General features: G+C 33.8%; 1 protein-coding gene across 11 annotated transcripts in view; it reads left to right on the top strand.

Moving 5' to 3' along the window:
- The window catches only part of LOC141446117 (uncharacterized), a 106,065-nt gene extending 87,602 nt beyond the window's left edge, over window positions 1–18,463 (top strand). For 2 of the 11 annotated variants that reach the window (XR_012453497.1, XR_012453494.1), the window contains exon 7: window positions 7,436–7,563. Coding sequence is in view for 5 of the 11 variants with exons in the window: in XM_074112550.1 (XP_073968651.1) it covers window positions 6,951–6,991; window positions 7,436–9,466; window positions 10,144–10,341; window positions 17,859–18,198 (2,610 nt within the window). In the remaining 6 variants the exon portion in view is untranslated. Of the gene's footprint in view, window positions 1–4,719; window positions 4,925–4,989; window positions 5,613–5,698; window positions 6,992–7,435; window positions 9,467–10,143; window positions 10,342–12,605; window positions 12,827–17,858 lie in introns of those variants that run through there. The other 9 variants (XR_012453490.1, XR_012453489.1, XM_074112550.1 and 6 more) reach the window with 9 other exon arrangements.
- The last annotated feature ends 3,500 nt before the right edge of the window (window positions 18,464–21,963 follow it).

Raw genomic sequence — 21,963 nt, 5'->3', positions numbered from 1 at the left:
TAAGAAATAAGATGATTTGCGAAAAATAGGGGAAAATCCCTCATTACCTCAACTTACTATGTCACCAAGTGAACTAAAGATTTCCGCATTTAGATTTTGTAAATTGTTTTGTAGAACTATTTTTTTTTAAACTACTTTCATACATCTGTTGTGGTTTTAAAACTAGTGGCGCCGACTTCAGGGGGGGGGCAGAGCTTTATTTTGTTCCTAACCTGAGATTTCATAAAGGGTAAAAAGTTATTTTAGTCTCCATCTTTAACAAACGTATGTAAATTACCCAATAATGTTTTAAATGTTCGCTCACAGGCACCAGATTAATCGACTGGTTGTTACGAAAAGCATAAACTATAGGTTATCGGCATTTTTAATACTTCAGTTATTTACTATATGAACTACAGTTTAGATTTAAAAAATCAAGTGAAAGAAATAGCAGAAAAAAGTGCTTGTTGATTGATATTTGTTCGACTGTGCTGGATAATATCATTCATTTTATCCGTTATGGTAAGCGTATTGTTGTTTTTTTGTATCTCTGACGGTTTCAACATTGACGATGTTCTCTTTGTAATTACTATGTTCTTAACGTCATCAAGTATTGTATAAGACGAAGTCAAATAATCGACACCTCGAACCTGATTAATCAACCGTTGATCGACAAAATTTCGAAACCAGTAAAGGTTACAATTAATGACCGATAAAATCAGTTCTATTAAAATGTTAAATACACTTTGTAAATATACTTGAAGGCAAATATCGAAAAAGTTGGAAAAAATGTTAACGAGTGTCTCAAGAAGTTAAAAATGTATCTTAATTTATAAAATTAAAAAAAAAAAGTAGCAAAAAGACTGGCCACCATTAATGCAACGTCAAGACTGAGGCATAAACGAAAAAAAACAGTCCAAGTAGCCTCTTTTTCTTTTTAATTCCTATTAAACAAATAAACAAGACTTATGTTAGTATCAGGTGTGCATATGTTACTCCGTTACCTTCTGTTTTAAAATGTTGCATTAGTACAGGCTAATTCCGCCTACAACGGAGGGCCAGATGTTTCCCCTACTTTTGAACGCTAGCTCTGATGGTGTGTGAGTATGATCGTAGTGAAATGCGCTTTAGTGTGCGAGATCTAATTCATTTCTGGTCTATTTATATACCCACTTCCTCCAATCTTCCATCTTGACCCCCTTTGCGAGCAACGGAATTAAATTCTCATTTATTTTTATTTTTTGTTTCTCCCCAAAACATAAATCGTGCTGTACTTCCGGTCAGAGAACTGACAAAGCGGAAACTGCCCAAAATCGTTAAAAAAAGAAGAAGATTATTGAAGTGAACAAATTCTTCAATTCTAATATATTAACTAAAGAGGAACAATTACGGTGCCATTATTCCTGCGATTATTTCATATCCATTGCATTAATGACGGTTGAATTTAGAGTCGTGAATATCTTAAAACGAAAATGTCCGCAGAACCAGGAGGTCTATTCGTATATCTTTCTTAAGAACGTCAACGATTTCTGTATAGAAAATGGCAGCAGCCAAATATTTTTATAAAATTTGTTGTCTTAATGCAGCGTTTTCCAACCTGTGGTACGCGAGTTGCTGGTTGGTGGTACGTGAAAAATAATCAATAATGGCGGATATTTAAAAAATTATACCATAAAAATATCATAGAAACGTTTTTTCTTGTAATTCTTAAAAAAAAATTAATTAATAATATTATACATTAAAGACGTTAATATGTACAGTAATAAGGTTAGTCTGCCTCAAGATATAGGAGAAAATATAGGGTGCGTTCCACTAAGCGACCACAACAACCACGCTGACGACCGCGATTTTGGCCGTTCCACTTGCTTGCGAGCGTTGCGATCGAAAACCCAAGTGGAATGGACTGTGGGCGTTTTAACCGTTCATGTAAACATTACATATGGCGGCCTCGAAAATAAGTTAGAAGCTTGAAGAGGTTGTTTTTTTAATTTTAACCCCGTTTATAAGCAGTTATGATAAACTTTATTAATTATTGGTAAAGTTGACTTATATTAAAAATATATATATAATTCAATTTTTTATATTACATTTTAGTGGAGTATTTATAAAATTTACGTTTAAATAAAATTAAAATGTCTTTTGTGGCAACAGTTGGATATTTATTAATAATGCTTTAGAAAGTTCTTCATCTAGTTCCGACGAAGAGTGGAATGCAATTTTACAAAATCGCAATGGTGAAAAGCGAAAACTTAGGCCACGTATTATTAGCTATCAGTGTAATTGATCTTTATTCAGATGAAGAATTTAAAAGTTTCAGGTAAATGATTTTGTGTTATTCAGTGATTTAGTATGTAAAGGGATAAGTAATTATTTATTTATTTTTTGTAGACTTTCGAGAAATACAATCTATTATTTGCATGAAATAATACTTTGATTTACATGAGATAATTTTTTCGGTCGCCATATTTTGTTTTAAAAATTGCGCCATATTTCTGAACGCCCACTTCGACCCAGCTCTACAAATAGGGCGTTGTGGGCTTCACGTGAGCGAAAATAGTGACGTCATTAGTGACGTTTTCGCCACGACCACAACGACCGCGGTCGCCAAGTGGAACGCCTGAAGGTATGTTTTGGTCGTTGTGGTCGCTTAGTGGAACGCATCCATAATAGCACATTTAACAGCAATTATCGGAGTATTTTCCGAAAACCGAAAACACAAATGATAATTGGATTTCAAACCTCTTCTATAAAGAAAATTTAGGAAAAGCTACATCGTTATCAATAAAAGATAAAGAAAATTTAATAAAATTATCATGTGACAGGACTTAAATGATCAACTATGTAAAAATCTGTTTAAAAAGACTGTAAGCTCTATTCAAGCAACATTAAATTTAATTAGTACACTTACAGGTAGTTGAATGCTTAAAAGAAATTAGTTTAGAAGATTTGGGTACAAATATAACAATCCTAAAGGAAGAACTGTGTAAATTAATTAATCATTTTGAAGAGAAAATTATGTACGCAATTTTTAATTATTTAAAAAAAGTTTTAAAACTAAGTTCTTACACTTTACAAAGTTTATAAAGTGAACAAGAACTCCTTTGTAACAGATACATTGTATCGCTATACAAATAAAGATAATAATAGTAAAATAACTTATACACATTAACAAATTTCACGAAATACAATCTTTTTTACGATGTGGTACAATTTAGCATGATGTGCTACCAAATGGTCTAAGCGAGCCAAAAAAAGGTTGGGAAGAGCACCCTTAGTGCAAAGTAAACAACTAGCAGGATTTGAAGAAGATTCTATTTTATGAAAGCATTCCATAAAACGATGTAAACTTTTTTCTTTACAATGGTTTAATGGTTCAATTGTATGAATCGGCATGTACAGGAAAAGTTGTTGCATTAAATTGCAGTAATATTTATCTATTTAAAGTTATTGTATTTCGGAAAATCGGTAAAACCTGATCTTCCAGGCATGAGCAGGAAAGAAAAATTCAATTGAGGTCATTTCTGAGCATGGAGATGGGCGAATTTCCTCTAGAATTTCTGTTATGCATGCATTCTTAACCCTCCTATCTTTTAAGGATTATAGTGAACTAATAATATTAACACCATGACCTATTAACCCGTATAATTGGGAGAAAAATGGCGTGGATGCCACAATCAGCTGCAAGTTAGACAGGCCAAGGTTGGAATTCTACTTTACTAAGGTGGTCGATATAACCTTACTGTATGCTAACCTTTAATAACAATTTTTTTTTTTAGTCATTAATTGAGCCGTTCACTGCACAAATCGATTAACTCCACTTTTTGAAATATCTTAAATTTAAGTGTCAAAGCACTTGGTTCAGTCATAGCTTTTTTATATTTATTATAAATTTCCCAAATAATAAAAATTAACACCTTTAAACGCAACATTTTTTTAGCCATTAATAATGAATAATTTCAGAAGCCATTTTGATGAACCCCGTGCACCAATGAAATTTTTTGCAATAATTCAACTCAAATTCAGTAGCTACCGCTGAATGATAATGGTAAATTCATTTGAATTTATATTATAAGCAGAATTTTAAAAAAACATTAAAGCTTTTAGAATTTTAATAAATAATTTTTGTGGAATTTTCTAATTAAAAAAAATAAATAAATAAACTACGTGAATTTGTTGTAGTTCCCAACGCATCTCTTGATACTTGTCAGTATACCACTAAACACACAACTTCTTAAAAATAGAAACTCATAACTTAGCTTAAATTTAAGCTTACTGTTAGGGTTTAAAGAAATAAATACATAAGCATGTTCCTTCACAAAAACATTACTTTATAAATAAGAATAATGTATGAAATGGATAGATTAAATTATGGAATGCGAAACGTTATTTTTATGCATTTTTATTCGCCATTAAATAGAGAATATATTTGAATTATATACTTATTACAAATATTAGTTTATGCTAATAAATTGAATGATTATAATTATTTTTTTAAATTACGCTTCTGTACAAGACATTACCTTATAAATTCGTATTATCTTATTATCCTAAAAAGTACCACATAATTAGAAATTTTCGAGGTTATGAACCCTAAAAAAGAGACTGCCAATAAATTTGCAGTGTAGCACACATACTCCTGTAATGCACTTAATACTTAATGTAAAAAATCATTTGATTGGGGAAATAGTCCATCTTGGATTATACTTCGTAAAAGTCCATAAAAAAAATTAGATAATATAAAAAAAATGTTAAATAAAAATGTTTGGTAGTAAGTAACATAAACATCGTATCTATTATCATATGCTCTTTTTGCCAAATGTTAAAAATTAAAAGTGTCTTTAATTTGAAGCATTATAATAATATTAAAATAATTATATTAAAGCAAAAAATAATTTATTTGAGTGAAGAAAATGTTACTAAAAACTGGGAACGAAGTAAGTACTAGGTTAGCAGACAAGTTAATAAACCTGTTTAGGTATAAATGTTTTTAGAAACTTAACACATTAAAAATAAATAATAATAAAATCAGGTTAACTTTACAAAATGAGTGTAAGTGAAGGTTACAATTTTGTAATCATATGGGTAAAAAGGTTTAGTAATGCCTATTTTTTTCAGGCAGCTTTACGCCCCAACTACCAAATTAGGAGTCCGCGACTAGCAAACTATTGTAAACAAACTATTTGTATTGCCTAAATATATCATTAAATAAAATCCAAGGCGTAAGGAGATCGGTAATCAAACCCAGTGCTGCAAAACTTCGTACGCGGCTACCGTGGCGCCGTCGGATAACAACATAACTATATTTAGGAATTTTAAAAATAATAGAAGTGATGCTTTGTTAACCTCAAGTCCTCCACATTTACCACCAAATAACTGTGATTTAGGTTAGGTTAGTTCACGAACATAGTGCAAACTTTGTGTTTTGTTAACTCTGTTGTAAATTCTATCAGAATGGTTGTTTTTGGTGAATTTAGCTTTTTATTGAGTCTCATTTTTACTGTAGAATCTGCACTAATCATTTATGGACTCTTCTTCTTCTTTGTTATTTATTTATTTTTTTACAATCAGCGCTTCGTTATTTTTTTTTTCATTAAAAAGAATGATTTCAACTTGCTACAAATACTTTTAACCAGGTAATAGATTCAGAATCAGAATTGAGTAATCTATACATACATTCACTGCAATTAACTGCTATTAGCCATATCTTATTTGTTTGCAGGAAGAAGTACCCTTAAAATGAACCAGCTGTGTCAATATTTAAACGGCAATAAAACGAATAATTAGTGTTTTATCTAAATGATACTCTAAATGATAAATTGTTTCTTGTTAATGATTGCAAAAATTTAATATGAATTAATAATCAAATATGATAGCTTTATTAGTCGTAAGTATAGATGGAAATTATGAAGTTATTTATGCATTTAATGAAAAATATTATGAGTTTTCAAAGCAATACTTATCGTATTTTTGGTAATTACATTAAAGCAATTCTATGGGTCAAGAGTTTTTGGTTATTTTAATGATATTTAGAGTGGAAATATCTTTCATAAATAAACACTATTATTATTATTATTATTATTTTGCTATAGCAACAAGTTTATACAAGTTTTTAAAATCATAGAGGTTTCTGTGATCTTGGCTGTATCATCTCCGAAGGTAGAAAGAACATTTTCAGCATAATATGGTTAATCTAAAGAGTATATTATGTAAAGGTTAAAATCATCCCATATTATTATGGGATGTTCACAATACACTGTTACCAGTAGCTGGTTCACTGGTAACAGTCTAAAATCACTACTTTTTATTATCCTTCGTCATCCGAGAAAAGATCTCGAGGAGGAAGTGTAAAGGATATGTATTGAGATTGTGTCAGTTTTATGATCCCTTTTTAAAATCATATTAGAGGTTTCTGTGATCTTGGCTGTATCATCGCCGAAGGTAGAAAGAACATTTTCAGAATAATATGGTTAATCTAAAGAGTATATTATGTAAAGGTTAAAATCTAGAATGCCTCTTTCACTCTATAAAGTCAGGTTAGCCATCAAAATAAGGAGCTAGTTGGTTAGAAGCCCTTCTGCTTCCAATGGAGTCCAGACTACCATATCCAAACAAAAGCCTGCTTCACATAGAGAAACCACCAGAACACCTCCTTTTCAATGAGGAGCTTCAAATGTTATCATCGTTATGGAGAGTGTAGTTATGACGCCTCAATCCACACTTAAAAAAAAAAAAATAAATAAAGAATACATATTGTGAGTGAGTAAGCTACAGTGAAGAAGGGTCGTTACCCTAAAGCAACAGCAAGGAAGCAAGCATACAACTCGATAGACAGTGTTACAGCGTAGAATCGGGTACCAGGTACTGAGTTGACCCAGTTACCTACCCACACACTAACTGTTGGTAATTTCTAGCCGGTCTCACGCACTTTAATTTCTAACTACGTAGCAAACTTATTGAATCTTGCCAGTCAGATGCCAATACTACAGAAAAATCAACCTACTAAAAATGTCAGGTATGAATGTTTGTTTTTATCTAGGAGACAATATTCAAATGAATTTATATTTCAAGAATTTGTTATGTATGATACATATTTAAATCTTAGACTACTTAAGTTGGTTCCCATTTGGCTTGTATGCTGATAAATCTTTATGCAAATGTATTAAAAGAATATATTTATAAATAACCCAGAGTAAATGATCACTTATGTTTGATATTGCCAGCTTGTTCGATGGCATACATTGATTGAATGAAATTTAAAATTAACGTTGATTGATTTTACATGATTGCGTAAAGAAAATTTAATTATTTACGTGCTTGAATTAACAATCCAACCAAATATTTGTTAATTCGAATTTATTCAAAATAATGTTAAAATTTATGTTAAATAACACTCCTTGCAGATTGTATATTGCCTTTTTATATGAATAAAATATTGCTTTCTTTGGTTGTTTAACAGAAGAAGAATACCATCTGGACGACCGAAAGAAGAAAAGCGCCCTCGATTCTGGAGTGGATGGGTACCGCCCGGGTTAACAGTTGATGAACTTGCCAAACATAGGAGGCGACGGCCGACGACTTCAAGTCGTCCTCAGGACAACATCAGACCGTTGGATGGTACATTTGCGCATATAAAAACAGAATACAAACGCCGTTTTAGACGTAATTCAGGATATCTTAAAGCATTAGAAAAGTTACGACCATGTGATTTACTAATTCTTGAAGGAGAGTTACACCATAAACCGGAATATGCAGACGAATTTAAAGAACATCCTTATTCTAAAGTAAGTTTATTAAGAAGACCAACTGCTTTAAAGCCTGAAGGTGAACTTGTTACCGTAACCGAAAACCAGGATCAATTTAAGTTTATCACAGGAGAAAAGTGCCCAAACGCTAGGAGACCAACATTCCTGAAGCCTGAAGGAAATTTTCTGGTCTTACTGTCGGAAGTTCATGAAAATTTCGTCGAATTTACTGGCGTAAAAAGGCCGGAACTCATAAGGACAGCAACATCACTTAAACTTGAAGGTGAACAAGAAATCTTGAGCGAAGTTGCTGAAAAATATATTTGTCACCCTCCACAAGGACCAGTAGAGAAGATTAGGCGCCCTGAAAATTTAGTAATCGATTCATCCGAAGTTATGACTAGCGTAAGCGAAACTACCCAGCAATTTGTTGATTACGGCCATCAAGATAGGCGAGAAAAGAAAATACCACTTTCGGATCTAAATCCAGAAGGACAAAGAGAATTCCATCCAGAATACAAAGAACAATTCAGAGACCATGGATATCAGAATCGTCGAGAGATAACTAGACCAGTGGGTGATCTCATACCAGAAGGTCGGAGAGAATTCCAACCTGAATATAAGGAACGTTTTATTGACCATGGTCGACAGGATCGTAGAGAGGTTACTGTACCACCCACAGAACTAGCACCAGAAGGACAGCGAGAATTCCAACCAGAATATAAAGAACAATTCGTAGCCTTTCCCACACAGCGTCAACCGGTGAAAAAGCCGGAAGGTAATTTGAAACCGGAAGGTAAAATCGAAGCTGTAACAGAAATACGATCCGAGTATAAAGATTTCCCAAGATCACGCCCGGTACTTCAAAGGAAGAATTCTCAGTTAAAGCCAGAAGGGGAAATGGAAAAATCCACGGAAATTAGAAGTGAGTATGTTGACTTCCATCCTCAGAGACCAGTACTTCATCGTAAGAACTCACTTCTTAAGCCAGAAGGTGAAATGGAGAAAGCTACAGAAAAACGGGAAGAATTTCGTGATTTTCATCCATCTCGTCCAGTTCTCTATCGCCCGCCGTCTAATCTTAAACCAAGTGGAGAGATCGCGAAGAGTACAGAAAAACGTGATGAATTTAAAAATTATCATCCAAAAAGGCCAGTCATCCAAAGAGTGAACTCAATGCTAAAACCAGAAGGTGAAATGGAGCAGATTACCGAAAAACGGGCCGAATTTAAAGACTTCCATCCACCTCGGCCGGTTATCTATCGAAAATCTTCAGCATTGAAACCTGAAGGACAAATGTTGCAAGTGACAGAGAAGAGAGCCGAATTTAAAGACTTTCACCCGACACGACCAATATTGTACAGAAAGAATTCCATGCTGAAACCAGAGGGTGAAATGGAACGGACAACTGAAAAAGGAGCAGAATTTAGAGACTTCCATCCAACCAGACCTATCATTCGTAGGGCCAGTGATCATCTAAAACCTGAAGGAGATTTGCTGGAAAAATCGTCTGAATTGCGCGCTGAATATCGGGATTTCCATCCTACGCGGCCAGTTCTATACAGAAAACCATCAAATTTACGTCCAGAAGGATATATGGAGAAATCAACCGAACTCAGATCACAGTATAAGGATTACAATCCTTTGAGACCAGTCATTTATACAGAAGGTACTAATCTGAAGCCAGGCAACAAGATTGAGGAAAGAAAGCGCGCTCTATCGGCTAAAAAGTCCGATTATCTCAGGTAGGTTATACTTAGTCATTTTCGCACTTTACACTTTCTGCATGCTTTATCACTTTCTCTTACTAGGTAAGGGAAGTATGGCAAAAAGTTTCAAAAGAGGTTTTTATTCGAAATATTCTTCTTGAGGTCTTTTGAGTCCAAAAAGAAAATGGTCTGTGTGCGTTTGATCAAAATATCTCAAGAATTAAAAACAGCTGTAAGCTGACACATTTTAGATTGGTCCCTAACTGGGAACCAGATTGCACTCTAGCGATCAAATTCCTCAACATTAAGAACCAGTTTTAATGATTCCATTTGGATTTCTGGACTCAGAGAACAGTAAAATAAAATTATTGGTCAAAGATGTCACTCAAATTTTGTAACTTACTTTGTGATTTTTTTTTTTTCTATTGAGTGCTCTTTTTGATTTAAAGTTTTCGTTGTTCATTGTGTGGCTAATAAAAATATTCAGCTGAATCCTAACCTTATTTGTCTCCTGAAGTGCTATGAACAGTAAAAGTTCATGTTGAAGGATTTAGAGATTAGAGATAAACATCTTGTTGTTCCTAAAAATGGAGGATACATAAATTATAACTATTTTCCAATTATCCTGGACGTTTAAGGAGGAGGACACACTTCTTTTTCTTTCTTTTTTTGTTCTTAATGAAATGTTGAAAATAAAATTTGGGAACCCCTAGGTTAGAGGGAGAAATCGAGATTAGACCGATGCCCAGATACACTGGAACAAGGGAAGATGAAAAAGCTAGGACCGCACCTCCGGGAAGAAGGCCTACTGGACCAGGAACTTCTTTGGATGACTCGGATCTTTGTAGTAGCTCATTTCAAATTTTGGCCGACGGTCGAAGGAGTGTCACTTTTGCTCCTGGCTATAAAAGGTTCCATTAAACCTAAAAAAATTTTACGTTATTTAAAATAGATTAATAAATTACCTTTATGATGATAGAAAAGATACTTTAATCTTTGACTCAAAATATGAAGGAAGAGGATTTTTAGTCTCCCCTCCGGAAAAATAAAATAAAATTCACCACACAATGCAAAATCTAATTCCAGCTCCAGCTCTCATGGAATTTTCTTTTCCAAAAATCTAAAAAAATAATATAATTCTAAGAAAGAGGCTCTATTAAATTTTTGTAATGGCTTTAAATTAATAGGAGTGTAGTAATAATTTTTGTACATTCTCTTTCAACAAATTAAGAAAAGGTATTGTTATCACACATGACTCGGGAATATCTGTACGTAACCTCTACTGAGTCCGAGAGAATAGTTTTTTATGAATTGATCTGTATGATCGTACAGCACAAGCCAAAAACGGTACATCGCTGAAAGTTAAAAAACAGATATTACTAAATGATGTCACCTGTAATTAACTTTGATAAACAAATCAGCTGACCGCTTCACTAAGTCAAGGACAAATCCCACCACAATACCAGGGGGACCATCCAGTCTCTATAGGAAGTTCCTAGAAAGTGATTGGAACAATTGGCAGATTAAGATGATCACTCTTTAAAAAAAACTAACTGCGCTTTTCATTTCAAAATGCTTTCAAGAGAAGACATATAACCTCCAAGCCAGCGTTATTTGGGAAAGACTATAGTATTTACACCAAGGGGGCGTCAGGTACCTTGGAGACTCCGTTTTTTGACACAGTCATAACAGCATAAGAGGTTTCAGTAAAGACTTAGTAATAATAATAATAATAGAAAAAAAAGGTTTTAACCAGCTTAAACCTGTTAAGCACAATGCAGAGACCTATTTAGTTTTTCTGAACTCCCAACACTTTGTGGAAGCTAGCTGCAATTGTAATTACTTTTGTGCTTACCTACGAGCAAATGAAAGAAAGTTTTGAATGAATTTCGCGATAGTTCTGTTCATACTTTGGCCAATAAATCTTCTACCCAATAAGTTTAGGACAGATAGCATGTTTGGCTTTGTTAATCATGAGTCCTTAGGGAGGTGTATTAAAGATATGCAGCATAGACTTTCATCAAACAAAGGGCTAATTGAAGAATGTGTACATTTGTTTCATTAATTCAATTTAATCTTTTATGGTATTTGCAATAGACATTCCTAGTTGGTTTTCGTATTGTATGAATTGTATATATCAAAATAGAGACGATACGATCTGTGGCTATTAAATAACGAGACTATTGCTGTAAAACATTTTATTTTAAATGTATACATATTTTATTTAGTTATTATCACCTTCAATATACACCCCTCCTCTATCCCAACAACGCTTCATGCGAATTTACCATTGTTCAGAAACCGTGCTGGAAGTCTTTTCCTATGAGCTCCTGCATGAGGCGTGCCGCTTTTTCTATCACAGCTTCAACGGACTGAAATCGTGTTTCTTTTAATGCAGATTTGACTTTGGGGGAACAGATAAAAGTCACATGGGGCGGCCAGGTCAGGCGAATAAGGCGGATGGCCTAAAACTGGGCGGATGTTGTACTTGGCTAGAAACGTCTTGTGACAGACAATGCAGTGTGAGCCGGCGCCGGTTGTCTTGATGGAGAACCCCGTGACTTGTTCTTCCACAAATCGGGTCGTTTTTTCCTTACTCTTTCACGGAGTTAAGCAAGTACCTCACAGTAGTAATGTTAATTAATTATAATCGATATTTTCATCCATTTTTGGACGTGGAAGGGCAACCCGGGGAGTCTTCATCTCCGATGGTCTTCTCGGTTTCCTTGGAAACGCTTGAACCACTCAAAAACTCGCGCAAGTGATTAACATTCATCGCCATAAACTTCTTTTAATAAAAAGATAAGTTTCAGTAGCGGTTTTACCAAGTTTCATGTGAAATTTCACGACAATTCGTTGCTCTACTACATGTGTAGTATCATGTTTTTGGCAAAACGAAACTAACACCTCTTACCTCAAACGACGGTTCCGGTCAGACAGATTTCTCTACAAACACGTTGCAATCAAAAGAGAAGGCTTTACGCTGCACAGCTGTCGGTCGTTAAGATTTGGCGCATGCATAGTTCTTCTGTAGCAGCATCAGTCTCGTTATTTAATAGCCACACCTCGTTATTATAAGTATTCTTGTATATTGATACATATTTAAATTTGGAGTGTAAATAGCATATTTATGTGAATTTTAATTCCACTATTATTAAGTCATATCATTCCTTAGGTTGTCGGTGACATCACATGGCGATCGTGCCGTGACCAAACTACCTAAAGTGGAAGGGTGAGAATAGTATGTACAATGTCGAGTAAAACGTAGCGTGCAAAAAAAGAAAGAGCTCACAGGCACATTTTTGTACATAATGTATGATACACTGTGTTTTTTTAAAGAAAAGAATCTGATATTTTAAAAGTATATATTAAAATTCATTGGTCAATAAAAACTTGGTACGTACGATAGCTAGACTACTCTATTCAAGTGTTTAGAAATGTTCTAACTCTTTGAAACTTACCATTCAATTAGCTTTATTATTTATTACTTATTTATTTTTAACTTAATATCAAATAAAAACTGTTCTTTCTTTATTTTCTATAGCAATAAATTAATTATTTAAGGCACTGAGCCAAATAAGTTAATGCAAAAATAATTCGTCTCAAATTTCCGTTGTTAGAGATCTACCGTTAGTTGAAACCTTTTTGAAACCTTCTTTTTGTTGATTTGTGAATTCTCTACGTGGAAAAGGCGTTTAATACGCCTCTATTTTTACAGCTGTTTAATATAAAAGATAATTTGATCAATTGTTTCTATTTTTACTTTTATTATACATGAAAACAAAAATATTACCTTATCTTGGTTCCCAGTTAGCGTGGATTATCAAAATAATAGATTCTTTTAAAAGACCCATGAATTATCCTCATCTTTAAAGCCTCTTCTCAGATTTTTCCTCAGTATTATTTGCAAAAATTCCAGCCGGGAAAACTGGTGGAGTATCTGCATAGAGAATCTACAATTTCACCTCAAAGATTTCATTTTCCAAGTCACAAACTATCTTGGAATCTCTTTAAACCAGATGGTGGACATTTTTGGTCTGTGAATGGACCAGTCTCTAACCCAGTGGGCTCCAGTGCTTGATTTCAAGATCACTTAAATAACTTAGTATTGAACATTATATCTTACGAGAAATGGCTTTCCAAGTCATGCTTTAAAAGTTGTACAGACATTTTAGAACAAGATTGGTGGATAAAAAAAACAGTTTCTATATGCTAGTAGTCATTTTTATGAAATCTTAATTTAATTGAATTAATTCTTAAAATTTAGTTATAATCAAGTAGGTCTCTCCTTTTTTTGTCTTGATTGCGGTGGCGCGCCCCACACCGCAGATATTTTGAGTTACCCGCGCTGGCAACATTGGCAATATAGCTCGATGACTTCCAATTCGAACGTTCCCGGTACTTGTAGCTTGGTGCAATCTCGCCTGTATTTACAATTTACGATGTTAGCTGTTCATAGTTAATATTCATATTTTATTTATCGTCCGCTTAAGCTTACCGATTTCGAACATTATAGTTAGGTTGTTTATATGAAACAAAAGTTTGTTTTTTTCGTTACTTTTAATTCCAACATAATCCCCCCCCCCACAATTGAAATGATTTTTTTTATTTAAAACTTCAGCCAAGGGTAACGAAAAAAGAAGGCGTGGCCAGGTGCCTGTTTGTTTATTATTGGCCGTACAAATGTGCTTCTCAAAGTGGGGAATGTTAAAACTGGTAGGTATACTCTGCTTACAAGACGCAAGTTGTTCTTGGTTGCTTCGCACTAGCAGGACGACCACTCTTTAACCTATTCTTATCCTTAAGGAAAGGATTTATTTACTAATTAAACATGACTGTGAACAAAGTTTGATTCATTTTTAGTGAAGTTATTCATTAGCATTGCGTATACAAAGCTATGACATCAATAATTTCGTATTGTCCATTCTTTTATCTTAAATTATATTTCCAAATTTTGGATGCGAACGACATTTCATTTCAAATCCTTCAATGTTATTCTTGTAATTTAGAAAATCTCTTCTTTCAATACTCCGTATGAAAAAATTTACAAACCACTATCACATTATAAAATTAATTGTTGTTCATTCGTTTTGGTGACTGATTCTTAGTTTCAATAGGATGAAAAAATAATTGCCATTTCAGTCCAGTAAAATTTATTTTGCTGGAGCTTTCGACCTAGAGACTAGGTCATCTTCAGGGCTGTGGAACATCTTCACAGATTGTTAACAATGATTCTATTGAAATGAATATGTATAATACAACGAAATTTACAAAAAAAAATATTTTCCTAGTTTAGAAAGTAATATTTTTACAGTAGAGGGTTGGTGTGTCTACTGTCTTGTCTGTTCATGGACTGAGTGTGATCGGTCTGTGTATAATATATTGTAAAGTTTTTCTTGTCCTTTTACTAAGAAAGAACTTTACTTACACAACTAGTGCCTGCCACTAGTTACTTTAAATAATATGTGGGTTTGATAAATAATAAAACTCGCTAAAGTTGTAAGGAATAACCTGATTTATTCATACATTAACATTAACTAACATGAACATATACTAGCAACTAACGCTATTCATTACAGTAACCATTTACAACAGTCACAACAGTTTACTGTTACTTACTCACTACGTAACGCCACAAAACTGTTCCACGACTGACCCCTGGTCCGCACTGCACCGAATTGCACTAGTCTCAGCTGCACTAACACAGCTCTACTCATCAACTGACTAATTGCCCAACTAGCTACCACTGAAGCACTCCACAACACTGAATCTCTCTAACTATGTCTCAACACTGACTCTCCAAGACTAACTCCAAGACTCACTGACTGACTAGAAACTACAAGACTGTAAAACTCTTAGAACTCGATTAAAAACTTGATTAAAACTGACTTCTCCAGCTGTGTCTGCCTCCTTTTAACTGCGTGCCTCCCTCCAACTGGGGACTGCCCTCCTCCAACTCTCTGAGCATAAGTTTCCACGCCCTCCCGACGTTCATTGGCTGGAGAAAACATACTGCCACCACCTCAGCTGTGAGCCGCCTCCTCCCATTCTCTGTATCTCTCCAACTCCGTCTGTCTCACTCTCACCTGTCAATCACCGGCTGGGAAACACATATGCCACTACCCCAACTGCGGCCTTTCTCTTAGCTGGCTTTTACACAGGTCACTAACTCCTTGAACAATCTAGCCCTCTCCTTTCTAGTTCAGGTAGAGACCGGCCCTTTTGTCTACACTGGTGGCCTGATACCGACTTTGGTTGCTTAACCCCTAGAACAATCTAGGCCTTTCTTCTCTGCCACAGGTAGATATCGCCCTTTTGTTTATGCAGTGGCGGCCTGTTACTGACTTTGTTCGCTCAACCCCTAGAACAATCTAGGCCTTTCTTCTATGCCCAGGTCAACTTCGTTACAATATGTTAGGTTGTGTGGAAGTCAGTGCTGCCAATTGTCAAGTATTTTGTAGTAAGTTTGCGTATATGTTGTTTAGTATTGGCAACAAATATAAATATTTCGTTATATTATACATACAGTGGAACCTCGCATAACGAGCACCTCTCTTAACGAGTAATTCGCATAACGAGTAAAACAAATTGATTCTTATAGCGAGCGATGTTTCGCATAACGATAGTTTTCTAATGACATTTCGCTGACTGCGCAGTTTTCGCTGACTCATCGAAAACTGCGCATTCTTCGATTAGTCATTCCTGTTTACGCATATGCGTTTCATATTCTCCACGTATCTAATGCATTGATACAGTCGAAACCGAACTTCACCGAATGAGTGGTGTATAGGGGAAGTCCATATAGTGACATTTGTGTTTAAATATTATTGTGTATATTTTGTTATCCCTCTAACAAAATGGCTTCGAAAAGAATTAAAATAACGTTAGAATTGAAACGTGAAATCATTGAGAAACGAGAAAATGGTGTAAATGTGGCTGATCTAGCAATTATCCCCTTTTATTTTAATTTATATAAAAAAAATTGTTTCGCTTAACGAGTATTTCGCTTAACGAGTAAGGTTCTGGAACGAATTATGCTCGTTAAGCGAGGTTCGACTGAATTTCATTTCAATAGAATCATTGTTAACAATCTGTAAATATGTTCTACAGCCCTGAAGATGACCTAGTCCCTAGGTCGAAAGCTCGTCAAAATAAATTTTACTCGACTGAAATAGCAATTATTTTGTCATCCTATTAAAATTAACATTTATTAAAACTTTTAACTTTTCTAGCACCAATAAATTTAATCCTCACTGTATATACTTACCAAAAATCCTCTTCAAATTTATTAAAATTCATTAAAAAAAATATGTACATATTTAGATGATTTTAAATAATTCTCTTAAAGGTAAATTTAGATGTAAATTTAATCCAACTTTTTTAGTTAAGAGTTTAATATTGAAACAGAAATTAGGAGCAATGTAATAAAACAGTGAAATTAGATTACTGTTTTATTTTTGTAATCTTGTTTATTATTTTTCATGTTATGTTTCGTCTTTTAGTAGCCATCTATAGAAATCTAAAATAAAATTTATATATATTTTTTATAGGCAATTAATAAAAGTTATATTTGTAAATTTTAATAATTTCACTCCTAATTTTTATTGTAATTCTACTTGATTGATTATTATAAGTTTTAAATAACCAGTAATTATATCTGTTTATTTGAAACCTTTTATTTAGTGATTCAAGATAAACAAAGGGAAGCCCTTCAGTACCTTGGGTCCTTAATTAGAAGGTCCCACTCTTGGCGGTCTACTGCCTTCTTGCTCCATTTCCATGCACTCCTATCTTCCTGCAGATCGTATAACCATCAACGGCGCAGTCCATCTCGGGGTCTCCGCTCCTCTAGGATGGTCCATTCGACCATGATCTCTATCCATACAGTGCCGGTATTCCAACCACCAGAGCCTAGAAAATCTCTGCTCTTCATTATATAGCCTGACTGGAGGGCTTCGCTAATACTTAACTATTTCTGGGGGCTTTAGCCCTGGCCTTCATCCCCTTAACAGCGCTTTGCTCTAAATAGAACTAGCCAAACCTCTATTTCTATTGATCTCGTAAATGCTAGGATTACTAATTCTGTTTGCTAAACACTGATACTCTGCCTGCAGTCATTTGCTTATCACAATAATATAGAACATTGAACTGTGGTTCTGGAAAAAAATAGATTTACAAAACAATGATTGAGCTCCCCACCTGCCTATCTAATTAACAGATCGATTGGCATATGGTTTTTAAATGAAAATAACAAAAATCAAGAATTATTTAACTTCTGGGTTTAAAAATAAACAAAAGATGGCATTAATTTTATCTTTAAAAAAATCCCTTGTTACTAACTGATTCTTTACTTACAGTTTTTTTAATTTTATTTTTTAATAGTAAGTTCTAAGTTCAATCTTATCTAACAAAATATTTATTTGTCCAGCTCATCAGGTTCTGAGACTCTACCAAGATCTCGAGCGAGACGTAATTTGCTAGCAACCCAAAGTGACACAACGTCTACAACCACGTCTACAGAAAGTTCCTTAATTACCGGCAAACAGCAATCTTATCTAAGAGCCGACCATACGGAATCCCGTTCGCATTCTCCTAGCAGCAAGGATAAAGCATTTGTTGTCTTGCAAGATGATAACAACAATGATTACTCAGGACGTGAAGAGCCCACACCCAACAGATGGTTGAGAGGCAGCCTGAGGGATCGTGCAGAGCCTTGGTCACCTTCCTGGGCTCTTAATCCCAACACAAAGGAAGTGCCAACAATCTAAAAAAAAAAAAATGATTCTCTGTTCATTTTATTCAGAATTTTTGGCGTGTGATGTACTAAATAGTTCCTTCCGTTTCTTTTTGGGTCATTTCACACTGCCAACATGTTTGTCGCTCTTCTACGAGAAATGACCAACAATTCTACTATGTCGCCGAAAGGTTTCAATATTCGTAGCAAAAAGCTTTGTAAATAAAGTAGTTTATGTAAATGTAAAGGTCAGCTGATACACAGCGAAGTAATAAATGGGATAAATGTCTATTTTTTAACTGCTGTTCGTAAATAAATCAGCTGTTTATTATTATTATTTTTAATAAAAAAGGTTATGGATGAAATACTTAAAAATAACAATAAAAAATTATTTTAAAGTTCCTAGCAGTTAGAAGAAGCATCACTAATTTAATTCTAAAATTTATTTGAACTATTTTTAGCGATAGATTGCGTGCTTTAATAGATCCTGATTCCAGATGAAGGCAGAAAATCACTATGGAATCCCTTTCATCTGAAGAAACGAAACAAAAGAGACAGGAGTTTGTATTATTTCTTTGACTCGATTTCCTCAATGTTTTTCTTAAATCCTTTTATACACTATACCTGTAATTGTAACATTGGGACTGAGGAGTCAGTAAAATGTTTTCTCAAGTGTTACGCACCATTAATCGTTTACCTTCTATTTGTTGCGTTACAAAATTTATAATATAAATGTATATAATAACTTAATATCGCGCTGCTGAAACCGATTTGATCTTAAAAACTTGAACTGTAGAATTCAGCTAAGCAGTTCAATCAAAAATTCAGTACCGTGTAACAAACAATACATTCAACTATGTTTCTAATAGAATCATTTTATTCACTATTTGTCTAAAAGCTCTTAGTTTTTTAGAGATTTTAATTTTAACCCGATTCTATTAAGAGACACTCAACGTCGGAATTCAATAAGTGATTCAACAGATAGCCATTAGTGGGTAATAAGTCACTGCTATCTTAAATGATGTTTGTAGCATCGCTTTTGCAAGAGTATTATAGCTATTTAAATATTTAATAAAACATTTTGCCTGAAGTGGATGTTGCTCTTTTTATTTTATTATTTTAATTAAAAACAAAAACAAAAAAAACAGATTGCTGTTTTTCTGTTATTTGTTAACCTTCCAGTGGGGGGGCCCAAAAAGTTACAAAAACGGGCGCTCGTATCTTACAGATAAACTTTGGTATTTTTAATTTTTTCAATCAATGAAGAAATGAAATTAATTAAATAACATCTGAAATTATTAATAATGAAATAACAAATAAAAAATGCTCAGCAAATGACAGTACTTTTAATTTTCTTCAAGCAAATAAGTGTAATAGTTACAATCAGCATGTTCAGCCACTAGACTGTCTGAAAGCTTTCGCAGGTATTTCCTCCTCGTATCTGAGATATACAATGTCTTTTTCTGTCAGTAGAAAACAATATTCTTATAAACAATGTTGAATATAATTCAATTTGATAGACATGTATAAAAGAAAAAATATAAATAATTGATAAGTCAGGAAACTTACTCGATTGGTCGCGAGTATATGTCAGGCACGGATCGGCAATTGCAAAGAAATGTACAACCCCAAACAAGATAAGATTTTTACTGAAGGAAACTAGTCATGAGGGTGTAGCATTGCTTAAAGGACAGCACCCTCCACCGCTCTGTCACTAAACTGCGATTGTTTTAGTCTAAAAGTCTGTATCTGTGAGATACGCGCGCCCGCTGGAAGGTTTTAATCTAATGACAACACAATATTTGCTAAAAAAAATTAAACAATTTACAATGGCCACATTATTTTAACTCCATTATCACATATTATTTTAAATGTTTTTAAAAGTAATGGTTTCCTTCTATTTGCACAAAGAATATATTAAAGCGCTATACAAATAATGTAAGGTTATTAAGGTAAGGTAACTTCTAAGGTTAATAGAGGATCAACTACTATTTGTGTAATTCCATTTAGTATTCGTAACTGTTACATCAATACTCGTTAGTTTCACCATAGAGGCCTTAATACATTAAAAGAAATAAATTAATTTCATTTATGTGTAAGTTCACTAAAGAGAATACAACCATGGCTAGAAGATTTATAGATAATTTAGCGTGATAAGTCATTCGACTTAAACTCTTCCATAAATAGTAAGTAGATAAAATATTTAGTTATCTGTTGTATAAATATTAACCATTATTTCGTCTTTTATTATATTTCAATTTATTTGTAAAAAAAATAAGAATAACATTAAGAACAAGCTGTCCACTGGCCGTATCAACGATTTTATTTGTAATTATGTAGTATTATTTTATAATTTAGCTTAGTAAATACTACTGCCATTACTAAACTAGGCAAAAATATTTTTATATTACTTTTTTATAGTGTGGCAAAGACTATATCAACTATCTAAAAATTTAAATCATTGACAAAAAGCAAAAATAAAATGTTTGAAACTTATGTTAAATATGCCTAATTAAATAAATATCTTTATTAAAGATTATAATTATTTATTAAAGAATATGAAACCTGTGTTGAATTTTTCAAATATTCTGTAGTTATGAAGTATTATAATTCAAAATAATCTTAGGACATAAATGAGGAGAGGCAGTCCATTCTCGCATTTTAGACCACCAGCTGTTGATGTCAATTATTTTTCATAGTATCAAATTATTTGCTGAACCAAAATTGAAAGCTGTACCTCCTGATATAAAATTGAAGGTAAGAAACTTTCTTTGTTGGGTTTACTCACAACATATCATTAGGTATGGCTTACATCCATGCGCTGTTCAATCTTTTTTTTCATCTCTGACCGGTATCGGACTTCCATGCAGCATCAGAGGTTGATTTATCAGTTTGGTGTAGAGAGTTCGACTTTAATTACGTTAAATTCTCGCACTATACACTGGCTGACTGAGTGAGCTGAATCCACATTGCGGATTTAACCACATTTTCAATCTTTTTGATTTTGAGATCTTTATTTTGTCTTTAATAGGCATATCTTTCACCGGGCATATCATTCTAGCGTTTTGTACAGTGTAAAACAGTTCTGCGCAATCGCTAATTATTTAAAAACATCATCTTCATCCCTGCCGATGGATCTATGGCCTTTAAAGAACGAAGAAATCTCTCCAGTCTGTTCAAAGAGGCACACCGAGCAAGGCCAGCTTAGTGAGATTGCTCTTGATACCTGTCATTTCAATCTTAGGCACCTCTTAGAGTTTTCCTCTCCATTAATTTTTAAAGGATCGCCTAATGATTCCTAAGAGGTCCTCTTACACAATGTCCTTGGCTGCTGGACTACTGCATCCACCTAATTTTCTAATAATTTAATCCACTTGCTGATTCCTAAATCATCCGTACCTACCTAGCAAAATCATCTAAGATCTTGGAAATATTTTGTTCACCTACTTCGTTGTCATCCAATCTAAGGCATTATTAATTGCCTACTATTTAATAATCTCTTTCAAGCAATTTCAAGGAATATTAGATCTGTTTTTATTCTAGCGAGTTCTTAAAAGAAGAAGAAGTCCTTGCAGTGACATTCAATCATCAATACAAGAAGTAAGTAATTTTACAAAAAAACTTTTTATCTGTGTGAAATTGACCATTTTTTTAATTACAGGGTTTAAGTTGAGGATCTGATTAAGTTTTGTTATTTCATTTGTAGATGCTTCAAAGGGGGCATCCATAAATGACGTAACGCCACTATGGGGGGAGGGGTAGAAAAATGGTGACACTTTGTGACAAGAGGGGGTTAGGG

This window comes from Rhodnius prolixus, unplaced genomic scaffold, assembly GCF_049639745.1.
Source record: "Rhodnius prolixus isolate KJV_2025 unplaced genomic scaffold, Rpr scaffold_1, whole genome shotgun sequence".
NCBI lineage: Eukaryota > Metazoa > Arthropoda > Insecta > Hemiptera > Reduviidae > Rhodnius > Rhodnius prolixus.
This window is presented reverse-complemented; position numbering and strand designations above follow the sequence as displayed.